At 45.8% G+C, this 19,720-nt stretch overlaps 1 protein-coding gene across 12 annotated transcripts in view; it reads left to right on the top strand.

The window, feature by feature from the left end:
- The window catches only part of rapgef2b (Rap guanine nucleotide exchange factor 2b), a 1,083,630-nt gene that overhangs the window by 443,394 nt on the left and 620,516 nt on the right, over positions 1-19,720 (top strand). For all 12 annotated transcript variants that reach the window (XR_015081639.1, XM_086010726.1, XM_086010745.1 and 9 more), the window contains one exon: positions 5,865-5,996. Coding sequence is in view for 11 of the 12 variants with exons in the window: in XM_086010726.1 (XP_085866852.1) it covers positions 5,865-5,996 (132 nt within the window). In the remaining variant the exon portion in view is untranslated. The remainder of the gene's footprint in view (positions 1-5,864; positions 5,997-19,720) is intronic.

Raw genomic sequence — 19,720 nt, forward strand, 5'->3', positions numbered from 1 at the left:
CTAAGCGAAATGAAGCCTGATAGCTTCCAGTTCTGTACAGCACAAAACCCAGTGGATGAGAGTTCTCCACAGAAAAGTGTCTTCAAACTCAGCACAATCAACACCATTTTGGCAACTCTTCTCACAGAAACCATTAAGCAACTGTGGCTGATACGAGAGAGAAAATAGAAAATTCATGCTATTGCAGTTGGGGAATGCTCTTTAGTCTAAATTGGGCATACTGACAAAATAACTGTTGTTTGGGAAAAGAAGGGGGAGGGGTAAGTGGAGAGATTCGTAACCCAAAATTTACCTAATGCTATACCTAGTTTCGAGTGTGTAATGGTGTCACTGTAAAGCACAAAATGTTTCAATCTCATGTAATACCATTCCTCACCTTGATAAGGACAATCACAAAAAATATTTTGTAGCCACTGTTTCTTTCAAGTGAAAAGGTTTATTAATAGGGTTTCCTCAATTTTCTTTTATGCTGTAGCATAAGCATTTCCTAGATTTTGTTGTGCTTCGTGGTGCAAGTTGCATATTCATTTGCAATGTGCTAATCCTTTGATGTAGGTTGTTCCCCAGCTGTGCATAGAAATGAGACACAACCTTTTCATAAGCTTTTTTACAATGGTAGGAATTTCTTTGAGCATGCTTTATTAAAGCACTGAATATTTAATGAAGTCATAGTGGGAAAATAGAATCGCTGACTGATCTTAATTGATGCTATCTTTATCGGTCTGTAAAGAAAGTAATTTTTTTACTGCATTGTATCTCTTTTTGTAAAAAAAAATTGTGCGCACTGGCTTCCATTGTGGATTTTTTCCAGAGTTTCAGAGCTGCTTGGCTGACTGCCAATGTTTGAAGCAGGTGGAAGACAAACTTCTGAGCTTTAAAGATATCATTAGAAAAATGTCAAATGTTTTTGGGGGGTTATGGCAGTGGACTGCACAGCAGTTTATTTTTCAAGATGAGAGAATGCTAATTCGTGACAGCATATAATTTTGTTTCTTTTTTACTTTTAAAATATTTCTTCCTAAATTGATGTGTTAAAAGCGCAAGTACTGAAATTTCAAAGCAAATCCTAAGTTTAATTCAGTAGTGTCACTCTAAAGACGAGGTCACATTGATATCCAACAGCACCAATCTGTTGGGCACAGTATTTTGTACCCAAGAGAGTATGCTGGTATGAAAACAACCCCTAGCTCGGAAGTGGGTCTTGTTTATGCTGGCACCATTTCCAACTGGCTAAATTAAGGGGTTCCTTTAAAGGTAAAATGCATTGCTTATGATGCTGCTGGTTGTGCAAGGTTCAATCCCTTGTATTGCTTAGTTAGCTGATCTCAGCTGGAATGGCCTTGTTGACCCAGTGCCTTTTGGCTACGGAAGAGAAAGAATTGCTGCTTGATTGTTCAGCAACCCCTTCTAGAAAGCATGCAATGAAGGCAGGATCGGGCTCTGCTGTGGCTTTTCATGGCTGAATAAACCCTTAAGACTCGCTCTCAAATGTGACACATGAAAAATGTCCATTGAGACATTGATAACCCCAACATAACTCACTAGTTTCATGAAAAATGTGAAATATTTAAAATGACTGGTATGCTATGCTTTGGAGATCAATTTTTAGGTCTGGTTCACCCTTAAATGCAGTATAATCATGGGGATACCAAGGCTGTATTACTTTGCCAATATAATACAAGTTAAACTATTTCCTCTTCTCCCAATGGTACAAACCTATGTTGGATCTGGGCACTTTGCCCAAGTTGCCATTTTAAAAGAAAGAAAGACATGCATTTATAATAGCGCCTTTCATGACCTCAGAACATCTCAAAGCGCTTTACTACCAATGAAGTACTTTTGAAGTGGAGTCACTGTTGTAATGTCGGAAATGCAGTAGTCAATTTGTGCACAGCAAGGTCCCACAAACAGCAATGTGACAATGACCAGATTATCTGTTTTTAGTGGTGTTGGTTGAGAGATAAATATTGGCACGGACACGGGGGAGAACTCCCCCTATTCTTTTTGCAATGGTGCCATGGGATCTTTGGCGCCCACCTGAGAGGACAGACAAGGCCTCAGTTTAACATGTCATCCGAAAGACGGCACCTCCGACAGTGCAGCACTCTCTCAGTACTACACTGGAGTGCCAGCGTAAATTTTGTGCTCATGTCCGTGGACTCAGAGGTGAGAGTGTTACTCACTGAGCCACGGCTGACTGTAAATTATCTAAATGTTTATGTCTAGACAATGAGTATTGATTTGTTAGACCCATGGTGGACTTCACAGATTATCCCAACCCAATGCACTTTTCATCTGGGGTCACTGGATAGTGATTAGGAGCAAAAGCACAGCTGTATTTTTTTCCTCTCCCTAACTCTAGGGTGCTGAGACCAATTGTGTTGTTTCTCCTGATACTCAGCACAAAACTGGAAATAAATTTGACCATCTGGTTTGTATGACTCGGTTCTCAGTTGTACTTTGCCTTTAAGAACTGAGCAATCGGGAAGGTGAGGTGGGGAGGGCCCGATTGTCAACTTCCATCATCTGCTGTTTGGCTGCAGCAGGATTGGGCATATGACTTGGTAGCATACGTGACACTACACTGGTTTCTCTTTGCTCCCTCATCTGTAGCTGGTAACTTTGAAATATATAACTTCGTAGAGGAATAACAATCAGCAACAACAGTTCACATTTATATAGTGCCTTTAATGTCGAAAAATGACCCAAGGTGCTTCATACAACAGTGGACATAAATAGATGCCAAGCCAAAGGTGGTACTAGGATAGGTTACCAAAAACTTGGTCAAAGAAGTTGGTTTTAAGGAGGGTCTTAAAAGAGGAGAAGGAGGTGGAGGAACAGAAGGGTTTATGAAGCGAATTCAAGAGCATTTGGCCAAAGTGGCCAATGGTGAGATGAAGGGAGTGAAGGATGCTCCAAAGGCAATAGCTGGAAGAACAGATTGTTCTTGGAGGGGGTGTGGCTTTAGGGCTGGAGGAGGTTGCAGCAATAGTGATGGGGAGGGGCGAGGCCATGAAGGGATTTAATGAGGATAAGAATTTTAAATTGGAGTTGGAGGACTGGGAGCGGGAGCCAATGTAGGTCAGAAAGGACAGGAGTGATGAGTGAGCAGGATGGAATATGGGCAGCAAAGTTTTGGATGAGCTGAAGTTTACGGAGGATGGAGGATGGGAGACTGGCCAGGAGAGTATTGGAATAGTTAACTCTGGAGGTGACAATGGCATGGACAAATGTTTCAATAGCAGATGGGCTGAAGCAGATACGGAGCTGAGCGATGTTATGGGTGCGGAAGTAAACAGTCTTTGTAATGGCGATGATAGGGTTCAGAAGTTCATCTCTGAGTTTAATAGGACTCCGAAGTTGTGAACAGTTTGACGGGTTGGGGATGGGATAGGTGGTAAGGGTATGGAGTTTATGGCAGGGGCTGAAGATAATTGCTTTGGTCTTCCCAATGTTGAACTGGATAAAATTGCAGCAAATCCAAAAGCGTATGTTGGACAAGCAATCTGATAGCACAGAGGGAGTGGAGTGGTCGAGAGAGTTGGTGGAGAAATAGAACTGGGTGTCATCAGCGTACATGTGGAAGCTGCCTATATGTCTTTGGATGATGTCGCCAAGAGGCACCAAGTAGATGAGGAAGAGAAGAGGCACCAAGCAGATGAGGAAGAGGGGAGGGCCATGAATGTATGCTTGGGGGACCTTAGAGGTAACGGTGCGGGAGTGGAAAGAGAAGTCATTGCTGGAGATGCTCTGGCTACAATTTGATTAGTCACAGTGGAACCAAGCAAGGGCAGTCCCACTGATCTAGACAATGGAGGAGAGGCTTTAGTGCTGTGGCAGGGGCGAAACCTAATTGGAGAAATTCAAACATGGAATTGCAGGAAAGATGGGCTTGGATTTGGGAGGTGTCAATACGTTCAAGGCCTCTGAAGAGGAAAGGGAGGTTGTAGATGGGGTGGTAGTTTGTAGGGACAGAGGGCCCAAGACTTGGAATTTTGAGGAGGGGATGGATGGTGGCTGTTTCGAAAGGGAGGTGGACAGTACTGAGGCGAAGGAACCATTTACAATGTCAGCATGCGGGGTCAGGGAGGGAAGTTGGGTGATTAGCGGTTTAGTGGGAATGGGTTCAAGGGAACAGGACGTGGGTCTCATGGACAAGAGTAGCTCGGAGAAGCTATGAGGGGAGGAAGGAGAGAAACTTCCTCCAGGATCAGGGCTAGGGAAGGTGTGGCCTATGGAGAGGTTTGGCTTGGTGGACAATGTGAAGGGAGAAAGCAGCAGAAGGCAGTTGAACAGATGGTCTCAATCTCTTGACAAAAAGGTCTTTGATCTTCTTGCACTTGTTGCTGTTCAAAATTGAAAAACTACCCCTCGTGTAGATTTAGCAGGCTGAATAGCTCAGCTGAATATAAAATGTGGTCTTGAATATTTTAATATGGAAATGAAATTGTTATTTTAGGGATTTTGTTTTAGATATAATTAGCCTGCATAAAAATACAATGGAGAATCTGTCAAATTTACCATTTCTGAAGTAGCTTTTTTTTCCCTTTTCATTAGTAGTATGAACACAATTTGTGCCTTATTGGACAGTATATGTTTCACGGCTTTATAAGAAATGGGAGCAGGAGTAGGCCTTTTGGCCCTTCAAGCCATTTCATAAGATAATGGCTGATCTTTACCTCGGCTCCAACTTGCCGCATTATTCCCATAGCCCTTGATTTCCATTCATTTTCTCATTTGACTTGAATGTTGTTAACTGCTCTTGTCAGTTTTTCAAATAAGCCGTGGTTTGATAGGTAACTTTGATCATACTTTGATAGATGACTTTTACTGCGGTATAGTTGATGGCGTGTTTGGTCTTTCTATTTCATTGGTTCCATTCTGGTTCTCGTTTAGAACCAGCAGTTTTACTCATTTCAAGTGAGAGCAAGAAAAGAGTGATGGGGGGAAAAATTCGGTATCGCCCCATTTGGGGCGCCGTTATTGACCGTGCGCAAAGTTTAGCGCCTGCCGCTAATTATCGCCTCCGACAGCAAACTTGGCTTTTATCGCCCCTGGAGGTGATTGGAGCGCTAAATCGGGCGCTTCACACCTGTCTTAAGGCGCAAAGGCCGAGGAGTGAGGCGCTACCTCAGAGTGCTGGCGAAGCAAGGAAGGGCAAATCAAAATAAATCTGCAAAGTGCTGCTCAGTACTCAAAACTCCTTCACACAGCGTTGAATCTCTCCAGAAGTCTCTCTCTCTCTCAGAATGCGTGGTGCAAAAATGTCGCCGACAAAAAAAGGCAGGAAGCAGTCGCCTTTAAATAGCGCTCCCCGAGTCCCTTTCTGACAGCATAACGCTCCCCTCAACTTGTCATTGCTAGCGGCAGGCGCTAAGGCAGGGGGCGCCACTCAATATCCGGTCCGGGGCGTTGCACACTCGACTGACATCACAATCTGCCGGCGCAGGAGATCGTGGTGGCAGTGTTTAGCGCCGCCGCAAAATGTCTAGTTAATTTCGCTAGCGGCACAAACATCGCCGCGCCCGGCCTCCAGTTGCTTTGCGCCCCAATTGGCGCCCTCTTAAGGCGCTAACGGGAGGCGCAATCAACTGAATTTTTCCTCCATGATGTCTTAAAAATGTTAAATTTATATCTGAATTAGAATGGCAGTTTTGTTCGGATATTTAAACTTGCATCATCTATTTGAATTTTTGGCTAAACGTTTCAAAAATTCTAAATATATATAAAATTTGCACATGGAATTTTGTTGCTCTCCATATTGGTACACTTCGCATAATAGAAAGTATTTTACGAGAAATGCATAACTTGAATAAGTTTCAGTCTCTCACTTTTATGTTTCTTTATCCTTTTCCCCTGTACAGCTTCCTGCAGATTTCACCAAATTACATCTCACTGATAGCCTCCATCCACAGGTGACTCACGTTTCCTCCAGTCATTCAGGATGTAGCATCACCAGTGACTCTGGCAGCAGCAGCTTATCTGATCTTTACCAGGTAAGTGGGTTGTTTTATTAATGAAAATGCACAGTAAGAATAATTTAGAATGGGACACTTAATAAATCTTAATGTCACCTGATTTTAGACCTTAAAGAAATGGCAGCTAGTGTACCATGTGTGTTTGTGTAGAGAATAGCCACTTTTGATTCTGGATCAGGCTGAAAGGAAAGACCAAACTGACAGAACCACACTGTTACATTTGACCTTTGAACATTCTAATGCAGGAAACTCTCTTTTTACCGGCACCTAAATAACCAGAAATCTCTCTTAACCGGCAAAATTCAGGAGTAGGTTCAGGTAAGTTTTACTTCATATTAGCGGCCGTGTAACCGGGGTTCCTGGATCTGTGGCCGTGTAACCGGGGTTCATGCACCTGTTGCCATGCAACAGGGACGCCTGGATCTGTGGCCGTGTAACCGGGGTTCCTGCACCTGTTGCCATGCTACAGGGACGCCTGGATCTGTGGCCGTGTATGGGGCTCTCGTATCTTAGTAAGTATACCTCTCTGTAATCCGGACTTTTTGATCAATCGGCACCACGCCGGTGCCGTCGGTGCCGGATAAAAAAGAGTTTCCTGTACTTTGTTCAGAGCTTCTGCTCTACAGTCTGCATTACCATGGACGACTGGAAATTAAAATGAAAAATACAATTTTTTAAAAGCCCAAATGCACGACGGTAATAAATAACTGAAGTTTGTGTTTATTTAAACACGAGGGTTTATGTTGATACTTGGCTTCATTTCATGATCAAACAGTTGTGCTAAGATGCATTTCTCTTTGCTTATCTCTTAAGAAATAACTATATACATCAAAAATATGTGTTCTCTCTTTTCCCGGCACCTGTACCAATCCAAGTTGATGGCAGGCAACTTATGCTGAAGCTTCTGTCAATGGGACTCTATTACCAGCAACTAAGAGGTGTGCAAGAGCATCTCAGGTTGACTCCTTGTAAAGAAGCAAACAGTCTCTACTTGGAATGCATTGTATGGGGAACCGCAGATACATCTTACTATAGTGATGGTGCAGAAACACGGGAAAACAGTTAGCATTTTAGCCAGTTCTGACGAAGGGTCACAGACCTGATATGTTAACTCTGTTTCTCTCTCCACGGATGCTGCCTGACCTGCTGAGTGTTTCCAGCATTTTCTGTTGTTATTTAAATTTTTCAGCATCCACAGTATTTTGCTATTGTATTAGCATTTTTTCTGTTGTCATCCAGTGTCGGAAATTAAGCACACTCAGATCAGATATACTGTGAGTGAGGCATAATTCAGAGCTCTTGCTGCATTGCTGCAGCAATGTGGCTTAGCCACAATTTCAGGAGAGCTACACCAGCATGAACAACAGTGTTCTTTCTCGATGCCACCAGTTATCCAGGAGATACTCTATTCACAGTATGACAGCTCTGTTCAGTTTATAGTGCAACAGTATGGGTCTCACTATCAACTGCCATCGAATCAGCTTGTTTTAGCAATACCATATGCTTAGTGAATAGTTTGGTACTTCACCTTGCTGATTACCCACACTAAGGAAACATTTTACTTTGTACTGTATGCTGTGTTGTGAATAATTAAAACCATCTCATCCCACTACAGATGCAATGCGGAACTTGTGCAGTAGAAGTGGTGATTTGGCTGTATACCTTTACCTATATTTGAGATAGGTGTGTCACTGGTACTATTGTTCATTTATATGGATGGATTTACACTTACAATCTCTAGCCCATTCCCTTTTTACACCTGTTACTGCCCCATTCTGAAGCTTTCATAATTATTGTCTACCATTTACCATATCATCTCTAGCTTATATTCAGTATTTGTTGTCTGAGATGAAAACTCCAACCATTCAAGAAGATAGATGGGATGTTCTGGACCAATGGACTTTTTACATGTAGTGAACATTTTATGTGTGCAGATAGCACCCTCTGGTGGTGGTTATTGTGTTAACAGTTTGTATGCTGGAAAGGTCATCTGATCTTTCTTCCTGTGTGAGGTCATTTGACCTTTGTTCCTTTCTTCCTGTGTAACACAGGAAGTAGAATTCTAGGAAGAACCTGGCAGTAATGGAGGATTCCATAAGGGTTTTACAATCCAATGTAATCTGATTTCATATGTTAGGCCAAGCGCAATATCTGAGTATCTTTGTTCCTTAGCATAATAGCAACGTTGTCAGAGTAATATTTTGATAATACTATGTTTATAAAAGGTTAATATTTGATAGTTATAGAAGTTAGTCCAAATGTTAGTTAGTTATACAATTAGTCTATTCTACTGTTGTAAATATGTTATATCTTATGTAATATCGAATGTATAGTACTCAGTTTATGTACAAAACATACTTTATCTTTGTTTGCAGTTTCACAAATTTGTTCAAGTAAAGCTTCAAAACAGCAACCGGCTTCACGAATAATTATTTTTGAATAAGTGTTTAACTTGCTGGATAACTAGATAGGAGCACGTCTAGCGCGGCCATTACAGTGAAAAGATAGCAATACGGCTAGCTGTGAAGAGCGGAGCAGGAGGAACCCAGTGTAAGCCTTAACCTCGTAGAGCACATCTACCTCACATCAACATGTCAGAAGATAATAACGAAAATGCTTTGCAGCAAGTAGAAGACCTTAAACAGGCAGACGAAACTGTAGAACGTGACAATCGGTCTATAAGCTCCGGTTACTACAGATCGCAAGTTGGTTCACGGTCATCGGGTGGTTCTAGAGTAAGCATAGCCATCGCCAAAGCACGGGCTAAGCTAGTAGCAGCTCAAGCCAGAGCTGTGCATGCGGACAGTGAAATAGAAATAAAAGTAAGACAGGCCCGTCTCCAAGCTGAATCACAAGCCGAACAGGCCCAATCCCAAGCCGAACAGGCCCGTCTCCAAGCTGAATCACAAGCCGAACAGGCCCGATCCCAAGCCGAACAGGCCCGATCCCAAGCCAAACAGGCCCGACACCAAGCTGACCTGGCCAGTCACCAGGTTGAACGACAAGCTGAACAGGCCCGTCACCAAGTGGAACGCCAGGCTGAACAGGCCCGTCTCCAAGCCACATTAGACGCTCTGCAGCAACAAAAAGAGATAGATGCTGCATTAGCCGAGACACAAGTATTCGAGGCAATTTTGGAGGGAGCTGTTCCCGAGACAGCTTACAAACCTTTAATTCCCGTTCCGTGACAGAGTCCACGACAGCGCACCATAGATAACATGAGCGACCATGCCGACATACAGTTCACAGGAGAAAGGGATGGAGGCCCGCACATCTCTACAGACGCAAGCACTCCATATAACATGCCACAAGTTGCCAACCAAGGTCAAAGCAGACGGCGTGCCTCAAGCCGCAGAGTCTTCCCCAGCAGAACGGAAGACACGGTGCAAAGGAATAGGACGCCAAACAGAGAAAGTCAGAGGCAAATCCCCTCTCGGTTCCTTGAGACCCCCAACAGAGCCCCCAGCCAAGGCAACCCTGGCACAGGTCCCAGCACCTACGACCTTGCCAAATACCTTGCACGCACCCAGCTGGTGACTTCAGGGTTAATCAAGTTTGATGACAGGCCGGAGAATTATCGGGCTTGGAAGTCCTGCTTCCACGATGCCATATCGGGCTTAGACCTGTCGGCAGGAGAAGAGCTCGGCCTCCTTATCAAATGGCTCGGCCCAGAGTCCGCCGGACAGGCCTGCAGGATAAAAGCGGCCAATGTGGGACAGCTGCCAGAGGGGTTGAAGAAGGCTTGGGCAAGGCTGGAAGAAAGCTACGGCTCGCCCGAAGCCATTGAAAGGGCTCTCTTTGACAGGTTGGAGAACTTTCCGAGGTTGACGAGTAAGGAACCCCAGAAGCTCCGCGACCTTGGAGATCTGCTGTCGGAACTCGAAGCCGCAAAGCAGGACGGCTACCTACCCGGTCTATCGTACTTAGACACTTCCAGAGGGGTAAGTCCCATCATTGAGAAGCTTCCATTTAACCTGCAGGAGAAGTGGATAACGTTTGGATCAAAGTTCAAGCTAAAGCACAACGTGGCGTTCCCACCATTCTCTGCGTTCGTTAAATTCATCCGTAAAGAAGCCAAAGCCAGGAACGACCCCAGCTTCAACTTCTTCTCCTCCCACCCAGCACTTGCCAGAAGAGACAAGTTCGACAGACATGGAAAGGCACCAATATCTGTCCACAGAATGCAAGTGTCCTCAACTGAGCACACAAAGATTCAGAAGAAACCTGAGGATATGAGCAAACAATGCCCTATCCACAACAAGCCCCATCCTTTAAAGAAGTGCAGAGGCTTCAGGGAGATGTCCCTGGAAGATCGGAAACAATATCTTAAAGAGAACTCTGTATGTTTCAGGTGCTGCTCGTCCACGAGCCATCTCGCCAAGAACTGCAAGGTGGATGCAAAGTGCACTGAATGTGAAAGTGATCGGCACGTTTCAGCACTACACCCAGGCCCAGCTCCTTGGAAGTCAGAGACGCCTCCTCCCGCATCAGAGCACGGCGGGGAGAGAGAGGGAGCTGCTGGTATGGAGATTACATCCAGGTGCACCGAGGTGTGTGGAGAAGGAGTGAGCGCAAGAGCGTGCTCCAAGATATGCCTCGTTAATGTGTACCCTGCAGGATGTCACCAGGAATCTGCAAAGATGTATGCCATACTAGATGAACAAAGCAATCGTTTTCTAGCAAGATCCGAGTTCTTCAACATCTTCAAGGTCAAAGGAAGTCCGTCGCCTTACACGCTGAAGACGTGTGCTGGACTTTCAGAAACAGCCGGCAGGAGGGCCTGCGGTTACGTTGTTGAGTCAGCCGACGGGAAGATTAGTCTCCCACTTCCTACACTCATCGAATGTAATCATGTCCCCGACAACCGTTCTGAAATTCCCACTCCGAATGCAGCTCGTCATCACCGTCATCTGAGACGCATTGCAGACGAGATCCCACCTCTTGATCCAGATGCAAGCATACTTCTGTTGTTGGGAAGAGACATCCTGAGGGTACATAAGATAAGGGAGCAGATCAACGGTCCACATGACGCCCCTTTCGCCCAAAGGCTAGACCTCGGCTGGGTCGTTGTTGGAGATGTGTGCCTCAAGGGCGCTCACAAGCCATCTCAGGTGAGCACACTCAAGACTTCCATCTTGGAGAATGGTCGTCCAAGCTACCTTACCCCATGCAGTAGTCAGATCCGAGTGACAGAGAAGTTCAGTCATACGGTTCAGCCTCAGAAAACCCCAGCGCTGATCTCCGCAGACAGCACACAGATGATGCTCACTGGAGAGAACCCGGGTCAGTCAGTCTTCTGCCGCACCGCCAACGACAACAAACTTGCTCCATCGATCGATGACATGAGGTTCCTCCAGATTATGGACAATGAGGTCTCTCGTGACAGCTCTAACAGCTGGGTTGCACCCTTACCCTTCCGGAACCCCAGACGATGGCTGCCGAACAACAGGGCGTATGCCTATAATCGTCTTAACTCACTCCGTCGCACACTAGAGAAGAAGCCAGAGATGAAAGCACACTTACTAGAATTTGTCAAGAAAATGCTTGTCAACGATCATGCAGAGATAGCTCCTCCACTCCAGGAAGGCCAAGAGTGTTGGTACCTCCCTTCCTTCGGAGTCTATCACCCCAAAAAGCCGGAACAGATCCGCGTGGTGTTTGACTCCAGTGCACCATATCAGGGCATCTCTCTCAACGACGTACTCCTCACAGGGCCCGATCTTAACAACAGCCTCTTGGGAGTGCTCATGAGTTTCAGGAAAGAGCCCGTCGCCATCACTGCCGAAATCCAGCACATGTTTCATTGCTTCGTGGTGAGAGAAGACCACAGAGACTTCCTCCGCTTCCTGTGGTATCGGGACAATGACCCCAATAGAGACATTGTGGACTACAGAATGCGTGTCCATGTCTTTGGGAATAGCCCATCCCCTGCTGTCGCCATATACGGACTAAGGAGGGCTGCCAAGTAAGACGACGACTTTGGCAGTGATGTGAGAGGGTTCATCGAACGAGAGTTCTATGTCGACGACGCACTGAAGTCATTCCCGACCGAAGCAGAGGCCATCGGTACCCTCGGACAAGCCCAGGAACTACTTGCACTATCCAACCTCAGGCTGCATAAGATAGCCTCTAACAGACCAGCAGTGATGGAGGCATTCCCCCCTGAAGATCGTGCTAAGGACGTCAAGGACCTAGACCTCTTCACTGATGACCTCCCCCTACAGCGTAGCCTAGGGGTGTCGTGGAACATAGCAACAGACACGTTCACATTCCAAGTCCTAGACGCCAAGAAACCCTTCACACGTAGAGGAGTGCTCTCTACAGTCAACAGCCTATACGACCCTCTCGGCTTCTTAGCCCCTGTCACCATACAAGGCAGGCTGCTCCTCAGGGAACTCTCCACATGCGCTGAAGAGTGGGATTCACCTCTCCCTGAAGAGATGGAAGCAGAGTGGGACAGATGGAGAGACTCACTCCAAGACTTAAAGGAGATCCGAATACCTCGCTGCTATTCGTCTTTCTCTCCCTTAAATGTCCAATTCAAAGAGCTTTGTGTCTTTGCAGACGCATCCGCTAAGGCCATTGCAAGTGTGGCTTATCTGAAGGTCACCACTCAAGATGGACAAAGCAAAATCGGCTTCATCTTTCGTAAGGCCAAGTTGGCCCCCCAGCCAGACCTCACCATACCCAGATTGGAACTGTGCGCAGCAGTATTAGCAGTTGAGATTGCAGAGTTCATAGAAGACGAGATTGATCTGAAGTTCGACAGCATCACATATTATATAGACAGCAAAGTGGTGCTAGGATACATCCATAACCAAAGTTGACGGTTCTACGTATATGTGAACAATAGAGTCCAACGTATTCGACAGTCCACGTCCCCCGACCAGTGGAAGTACGTCCCTACAGACCTGAACCCAGCTGACCATGGGTCTAGATCTGTAACAGCGTCCCTACTCAGTAGCACGACTTGGCTGTCACGACCTGCTTTTCTTCAGGATCCGTTCCCACACTTCTCCAAAATCAACGAGTCATTCGACCTACTCAACCCTGTTTCTGACTGCGAGATACGCCCACAAGTAACAGCGAACGTTACTCAAATCTGTAAGGACCTGATGAGCACCAAATGCTTTGAGCGTTTCTCCAAATGGAACACTCTCATAAAGACGATAGCACGCCTAACCCATATAGCTCATACCTTCTCCCAGCCTACGCAAGGGAGCAACTGCCATGGGTGGCACATCTGTCGGAAGAGTCCCTCTGAAGAGGAGCTCAAGAGAGCCACAATCCTTGTGATAAAGAGTGTCCAACACGAGTGTTATTCAGAAGAGTTGAAGTGCATAGCAGCAGAACACAACCTACCCCGTCACAGCAGTCTACGGAAGCTGCATCCCATCGTCGACACCGACGGCCTTCTCAGAGTTGGGGGACGCATATTGCAGTCTCAACTAGGAACGAATGCAACCAACCCCATCCTCATTCCAGGTCGTCATCATATGGCCATTCTGCTTGTGTGTTACCATCATGAGGCCGTGAAGCACCAGGGCAGACATTTCACCGAAGGTGCCATCAGAGCAGACGGCCTCTGGTTGGTTGGAGCTAAGAGATGTATCAGCGGCACGCTTTTCAAATGTGTCACCTGCAAGAAACTCCGTGGGAAGACGGAGCACCAACAGATGGCAGAACTGCCAGCCGAGTGGCTACAAGTAGCACCACCTTTCACCTACGTAGGCGTAGATGTCTTCGGACCATGGGACGTGGTCTCACGCCGCACTAGAGGAGGGCACGCCAATAGCAAAAGGTGGGCGGTGATGTTCTCATGTATGTCCACAAGAGCTGTGCACATCGAAGTCATAGAAACAATGAGCGCCTCCAGCTTCATAAACGCTCTGAGAAGGTTTTTCTCAATCAGAGGCCCGGCAAAGCAAATACGCTCAGATTGCGGCACAAACTTTGTTGGCGCTTGCAGAGAGCTGAAGATGGATGGATCTAGTTCCAGCTCTCAGAGGGTGGAGAAGTATCTCCAAGAGCAGAAATGCACCTGGGTATGCAACCCACCTCACTCATCCCACATGGGCAGCGCATGGGAGCGTATGATCGGCATTGCCCGCCGTATCCTCGACTGCATGCTTCTCCAAGGTAGATCGTCGTGCCTCACACATGAGGTCTTGACCACACTGATGGCTGAGGTCACCGCCGTGATGAATGCAAGGCCCCTCATTCCTGTATCTTCAGACCCAGAATCGCCCCTCATCCTCACTCCGGCCATGCTTTTGACCCAGAAGACAGGTGTTCCCCCTTGTCCTCCAGGAGAGTTTGGGGAACGAGAACTCTTCAAGGAAGAATGGAAATGAGTCCAGAGTCTGGCAGACACGTTTTGGAACAGGTGGCGAAGGGAGTACCTCAACACACTACAGAGCCGACGCAAGTGGCAGGACAAGAGGCCGGATGTCAAAGAAGGAGATGTTGTCTTGATGAGGGACAATCAGGTAAAAAGGAATGAGTGGCCTATGGCTATCATCGTGAACTCCCATCCCAGCCAGGACGGGAGAGTGAGAAAGGTGGACTTGAGAGTCATCAAAGAAGGAACAGCGAAGGTCTTCTCTCGGCTCACCTCTGAGGTGGTTCTTCTTTTGTCACCAGAGGACTCCAGTGACAAGTAGAGTTCGGACTATGTGGAGTCGTTAACGACCCCAGACGGGGAGTGTTCTGGACCAATGGACTTTTTACATGCAGTGAACATTTTATGTGTGCAGATAGCACCCTCTGGTGGTGGTTATTGTGTTAACAGTTTGTATGCTGGAAAGGTCATCTGATCGATCTTCCTGTGTGAGGTCATTTGACCTTTGTTCCTTTCTTCCTGTGTAACACAGGAAGTAGAATTCCAGGAAGAACCTGGCAGTAATGGAGGATTCCATAAGGGTTTTACAATCCAATGTAATCTGATTTCATATGTTAGGCCAAGCGCAATATCTGTGAGTATCTTTGTTCCTTAGCATAATAGCAATGTTGTCAGAGTAATATTTTGATAATACTATGTTTATAAAAGGTTAATATTTGATAGTTATAGAAGTTAGTCCAAATGTTAGTTAGTTATACAATTAGTCTATTCTACTGTTGTAAATATGTTATATCTTATGTAATATCGAATGTATAGTACTCAGTTTATGTACAAAACATACTTTATCTTTGTTTACAGTTTCACAAATTTGTTCAAGTAAAGCTTCAAAACAGCAACCAGCTTCACGAAGAATTATTTTTGAATAAGTGTTTAACTTGCTGGATAACTAGATAGGAGCACGTCTAGCGCGGCCAGTACATGGGAGCTGTGGGTGGTGTTTGACACTAATTCCTCTCTCATAATCTTGTTCTTTCAATCACTGCTGGCTACTGATTACAGTTGATTGTTGGAGAAGTTTGTGTTTTTTTAACTTGCGTTTGATTTTTGTCTTGTATCTTCGCACTACTGTTCTTTCAAAATCTAGAATTAAAAAATATTGGATGATTTTTTAAACCCTTATCTATTTAATCTGAATTTTAATAGTATAAAATTGAAGATTTCAGATTAAGCTGGCATACAAAATACCCGTCTAATTTAAAAGTGTGATCATAGAAGATTCTTAAAGTATTTTAGTATTAAAATTCTAAGTATTCAAGAAGTGTCAGAAAATTTGCATTTCAAAGATATCAACAGCAATGAATTATAAGCTGATTACCATATCAATTTTCTACGAGTCCAAAAGATATAGATACTGTTTATTTAAAATGGAGCAATTTTAAAAAATTTGTGCATTCATTAGATGTGGGCGTCACTGGTATGGCCAGCATTTATTGCCCGTTCATAATTGCCCTTGAGAAGACGGTAACTTCTTGAACCGTTGCAGTCCGTGTCGTGAAGATACTCCCGTGGTGCTGTTAAGTAGGGAGTTCCAGGATTTTAACCCAGTGACGATAAAGGAACAGCAATATACTTCCATGCCAGGATGGTGTGTAACTTGGAGGTGGTGGTGTTCCCATGCGCCTGACGCCCGTGTGCTTCCAGGTGGTAGAGGTCGCGGGTTTGGGAAGTGTTGTCGAAATGGCTTTGGCGAGTTGCGGCAGTGAATCTTGTAGATAGTACGCATTACAGTCACGTTGTGCCGGTGGTGGAGAGACTGGATGTTTAAGGTGGATGGAGTGCCAATCAAGCGGACTGCATTGTCTTGGATGGTGTCAAGCTTCTTGAGAGTTGGAGCTGCACTAATCCAGGTAAGTGAAGAGTATTCCATCACACCCCTGACTTGAGCCTTGCAGGTGATGGAAAGGTTTTGGGGAGTCAGGAGGTGAGTCATTCGCTGCAGAATACCCAGCCTCTGTCCTGCTCTTGTAGCCACAGTATTTATGTGGCTGGTCCACCTAAGTTTCTGGTCAATGGAGACCCCCCCAGGATGTGGATGTTGGTGGAGGATTCAGTGATGATAATCCCGTTGAATGTCATGGGGAGGTGGCTAGACTCTCTCTTGATGGAGAGGATTATTGCCTGGCACTTGTGTGGCGCGAATGTTACTTGCCACTTATTAGCCCAAGCCTGGATGTTATCCGGATCTTGCTGCATGTGGGCACGCACTGTTTAATTATTTGAGGAATTGTGAATACAACTAAACACTACAATCATCAGTGGACATCCCTACTTCTGACCTTATGATGGAGGGAAGGCTATTGATGAAGTTGATGAAGCAGTTGGACATAGGGCACTGCCCTGAGGAACTCCTACAGTGATGTCCTAGGTCTGAGATAATTGGCCTCCAAAAATCACAAACATCTTCCTTTGCTATGTATGACTCCAGCCAGTGGAGAGTTTTCCACCCCGGATTCCCATTGACTTCAATTTTACTAGGCCTCCGGGTGCTCCGGTTTCCTCCCACAGTCCAAAGATGTGCAGGTTAGGTTGATTGGCTATGATAAATTGACCCTTAGTGTTAGGGGGATTAAATACGTGGGGTTATGGGGATAGGGTGGGATATGTGTTGGTGTAGGGGTTACGGGGATCGGGTGGGATATGTGTCGGTGCAGGCTCGATGGGCCGAAATGGCCTCTATCTGCATTGTGGGGTTTCTGTGATTCTGTGATCCTTGATGCCACACTTGGTCAAATGCTGCCTTGATGGCAAGGGTAGTCACTCTCACCTCACCTCTGGAATTCAGCTCTTTTGTCCATGTTTGGACCAAGGCTATAATGAGGCCTGGAAGCCGAGTGGTCCTGGCAGAACCCAGACTGAACATTGGGGAGCAGGTTATTGGTGAGTAAGTGCTGCTTAATAGCGCTGTCAACGATATCTTCCATCACTTTGCTCATGATTGAGAGTAGACTGATAGGGTGGTAATTGGCTGGATTGGATTTGTCCTGCTTTTCATGGACAGGACATACCTGGGCAGGGCAATTTTCCACTTTGTCGAGTAGATGCCAGTGCTGTAGCTGTACTGGAACAGCTTGGCTAGAGGCACGGCTAGTTCTGGAGCTCAAGTCTTCAGCACTACAGCTGGGATGTTGTCGAGGCCCATAGCCTTCGCTATATGCAGTGCGCTTAGCCGTTTCTTGATTGGCTGAAGACTGGCTTCTGTGATGGTGGGGACCTCAGGAGGAGGCCGAGATGAATTATCCACTCGACACTTTGGCTGAAGATGGTTGCGGACACTTCAGCCTTGTCTTTTGCGCTCATATGCTGGGCTCCACCATCGTTGAGGATAGAGATGTTCGTGGAGCCTCCTTCTGCTGTTAGTTGTTTAATTGTCCTCCACCATTCAAGACTGGATGTGGCAGGACTGCTGAGCTTTTTTGATCCTTTGGTTGTGGGATTGCTTGGCTCTATCTATAGCATGCTGCTTCCGTTGTTTAGCATGCATGTAGTCCTGTGTTGTAGCTTCACCAGGTGGGCACCTCATTTTTAGGTACGCCTGGTGCTGCTCTTGGCATGCCCATTGAACCAGGGTTGGTCCCCTTGCTTGATGGTAATGGTAGAGTGAGGGCTATGCCAGGCCATGAGGCTACAGATTGTGGTGGAATATAATTCCGCTGCCGCTGATGGCCCACAGTGCCTCATGGTTGCCCAGTTTTGAACGGCTAGATCTGTTCCGAATCTATCCCATTTAGCACCGTGGTAGTGCCAAGCAATACAATGGAAGGTCTCCTCAGTTTGAAGACGGGACTTAGTCTCCACAAGGACTATGCAGTGGCCACTCTGACCAATACTGTCATGGACAGATGCATCTGTGGCAGGTTACTTGGTAAGGACAAGGTCAAGTAGGTTTTTCCCCTCACGTTGGTTCTCTCACCACCTACCGCAAGCCCATTCTAGCAGCTGTGTCCTTCAGGACTTGGGCAGCTTGGTCAGTAGTGGTGCTACCAGGTCACTCTTGGTGATGGACATTGAAGTCCCCCACCCAAAGTATATTCTGTGCCCTTGCTACCCTCAGTGTTTTGTCCAAGTGGTGTTCAGCATGGAGGAGTACTGATTCATCAGCTGAGGGAAGGCGGCAGATGGTAATCAGCAGGTGGTCTCCCAGGGCCACTCCCTCCCCACTGTATACCTCTGTGCCACCACCTCTGCTTTTGTCTGTCTTGCCAGTGGGACAGGGCACATTCAGAGATGATGGTGGAGGAGTCTGGGACGTTAGCTGATAGGTATGATTCTGTGAGTATGACTATGTCAGGGTGTTGCTTGTCTAATCTGTGGGACAGCTTTCCTAATTTTGGTATAAATCGTCAGATATTAGTGAGGAGGACTTTGCAGGGTCGACTGTGCTAGGTGTGCCTTTGCCGTGTCCGAATCCAATGCCGGATTGTCCATCTGGTTTTATTCTTACTGTAACTTTTTGTAGCGGTTTGATACAACTGAGTGGCTTGTTAGGCCATTTCAGAGGGCAATTAAGAGTCAACCACATTGCTGTGGGTCTGAAGTCACATATCGACCGGACCGGGTAAGGATGGCAGGTTTCCTTTAGTGAACCAGTTGGGTTTTTACGACAATCCGATAGCTTCATGGTCACCATTATTTTTAGTCCAGATTTTTCTAATTAACTGAATTAAAATTCACTGCCATGGTGAGATTTGAACTTGCGTCTCTGGATTATTAGTGCAGGTCTCTGGATTACTCGTCCGGTAACAACTAGTAAGCTGCCGTACCTCGTGCCAGGGAAATAGAACCGTTGTGCAAATCAAGCATAATGGAGCTGATGGGTTTGTAGAATATATGCTGTGTATGTTATTTACAGAATATGTGCTATGTACAAGATACTTATGGAAAGCTTTCCTTTGGAGATTAAATAATTGAAAGATTGCTTCACTGCTTGATTAATTGCCTATCAAGGAAGCATAGATTCAGGATTATCACTGGAAAAACTAAGGGAAGTTGGAATGAATTGTTTTTACACAGTGATATTGGAACATGGAATGCTTTACCACAAGTTAAGGCAGAATCGATAACATCATTTAATAAGGAACTGGATAAGTACTTGAAAGGAATTGTATAAAAGATGTATAAAATAGTATAAAACTTAGCTGTGGCTCAGTTTGTAGCACTCTCGTCTCTAAGTCAGAAGATTGTGGGTTCAAGCCTCACATCAGTGACTTGAGCACAAAATCCAGGCTGGCATTCCAGTGAAGTACTGAGGGAGTGCTGGACTGTCAGAGGTGCTGTCTTTCAGATGAGACTTTAACAGTCTCCCTCCTCAAGTGGATGTAAAGGATCCCATGGCACTATTTTG

Source organism: Somniosus microcephalus, chromosome 2 (genome assembly GCF_052327205.1).
Source record: "Somniosus microcephalus isolate GS21.2 chromosome 2, FLI_Smic_1.0, whole genome shotgun sequence".
In the NCBI taxonomy this organism is placed as follows: Eukaryota; Metazoa; Chordata; class Chondrichthyes; order Squaliformes; family Somniosidae; genus Somniosus; species Somniosus microcephalus.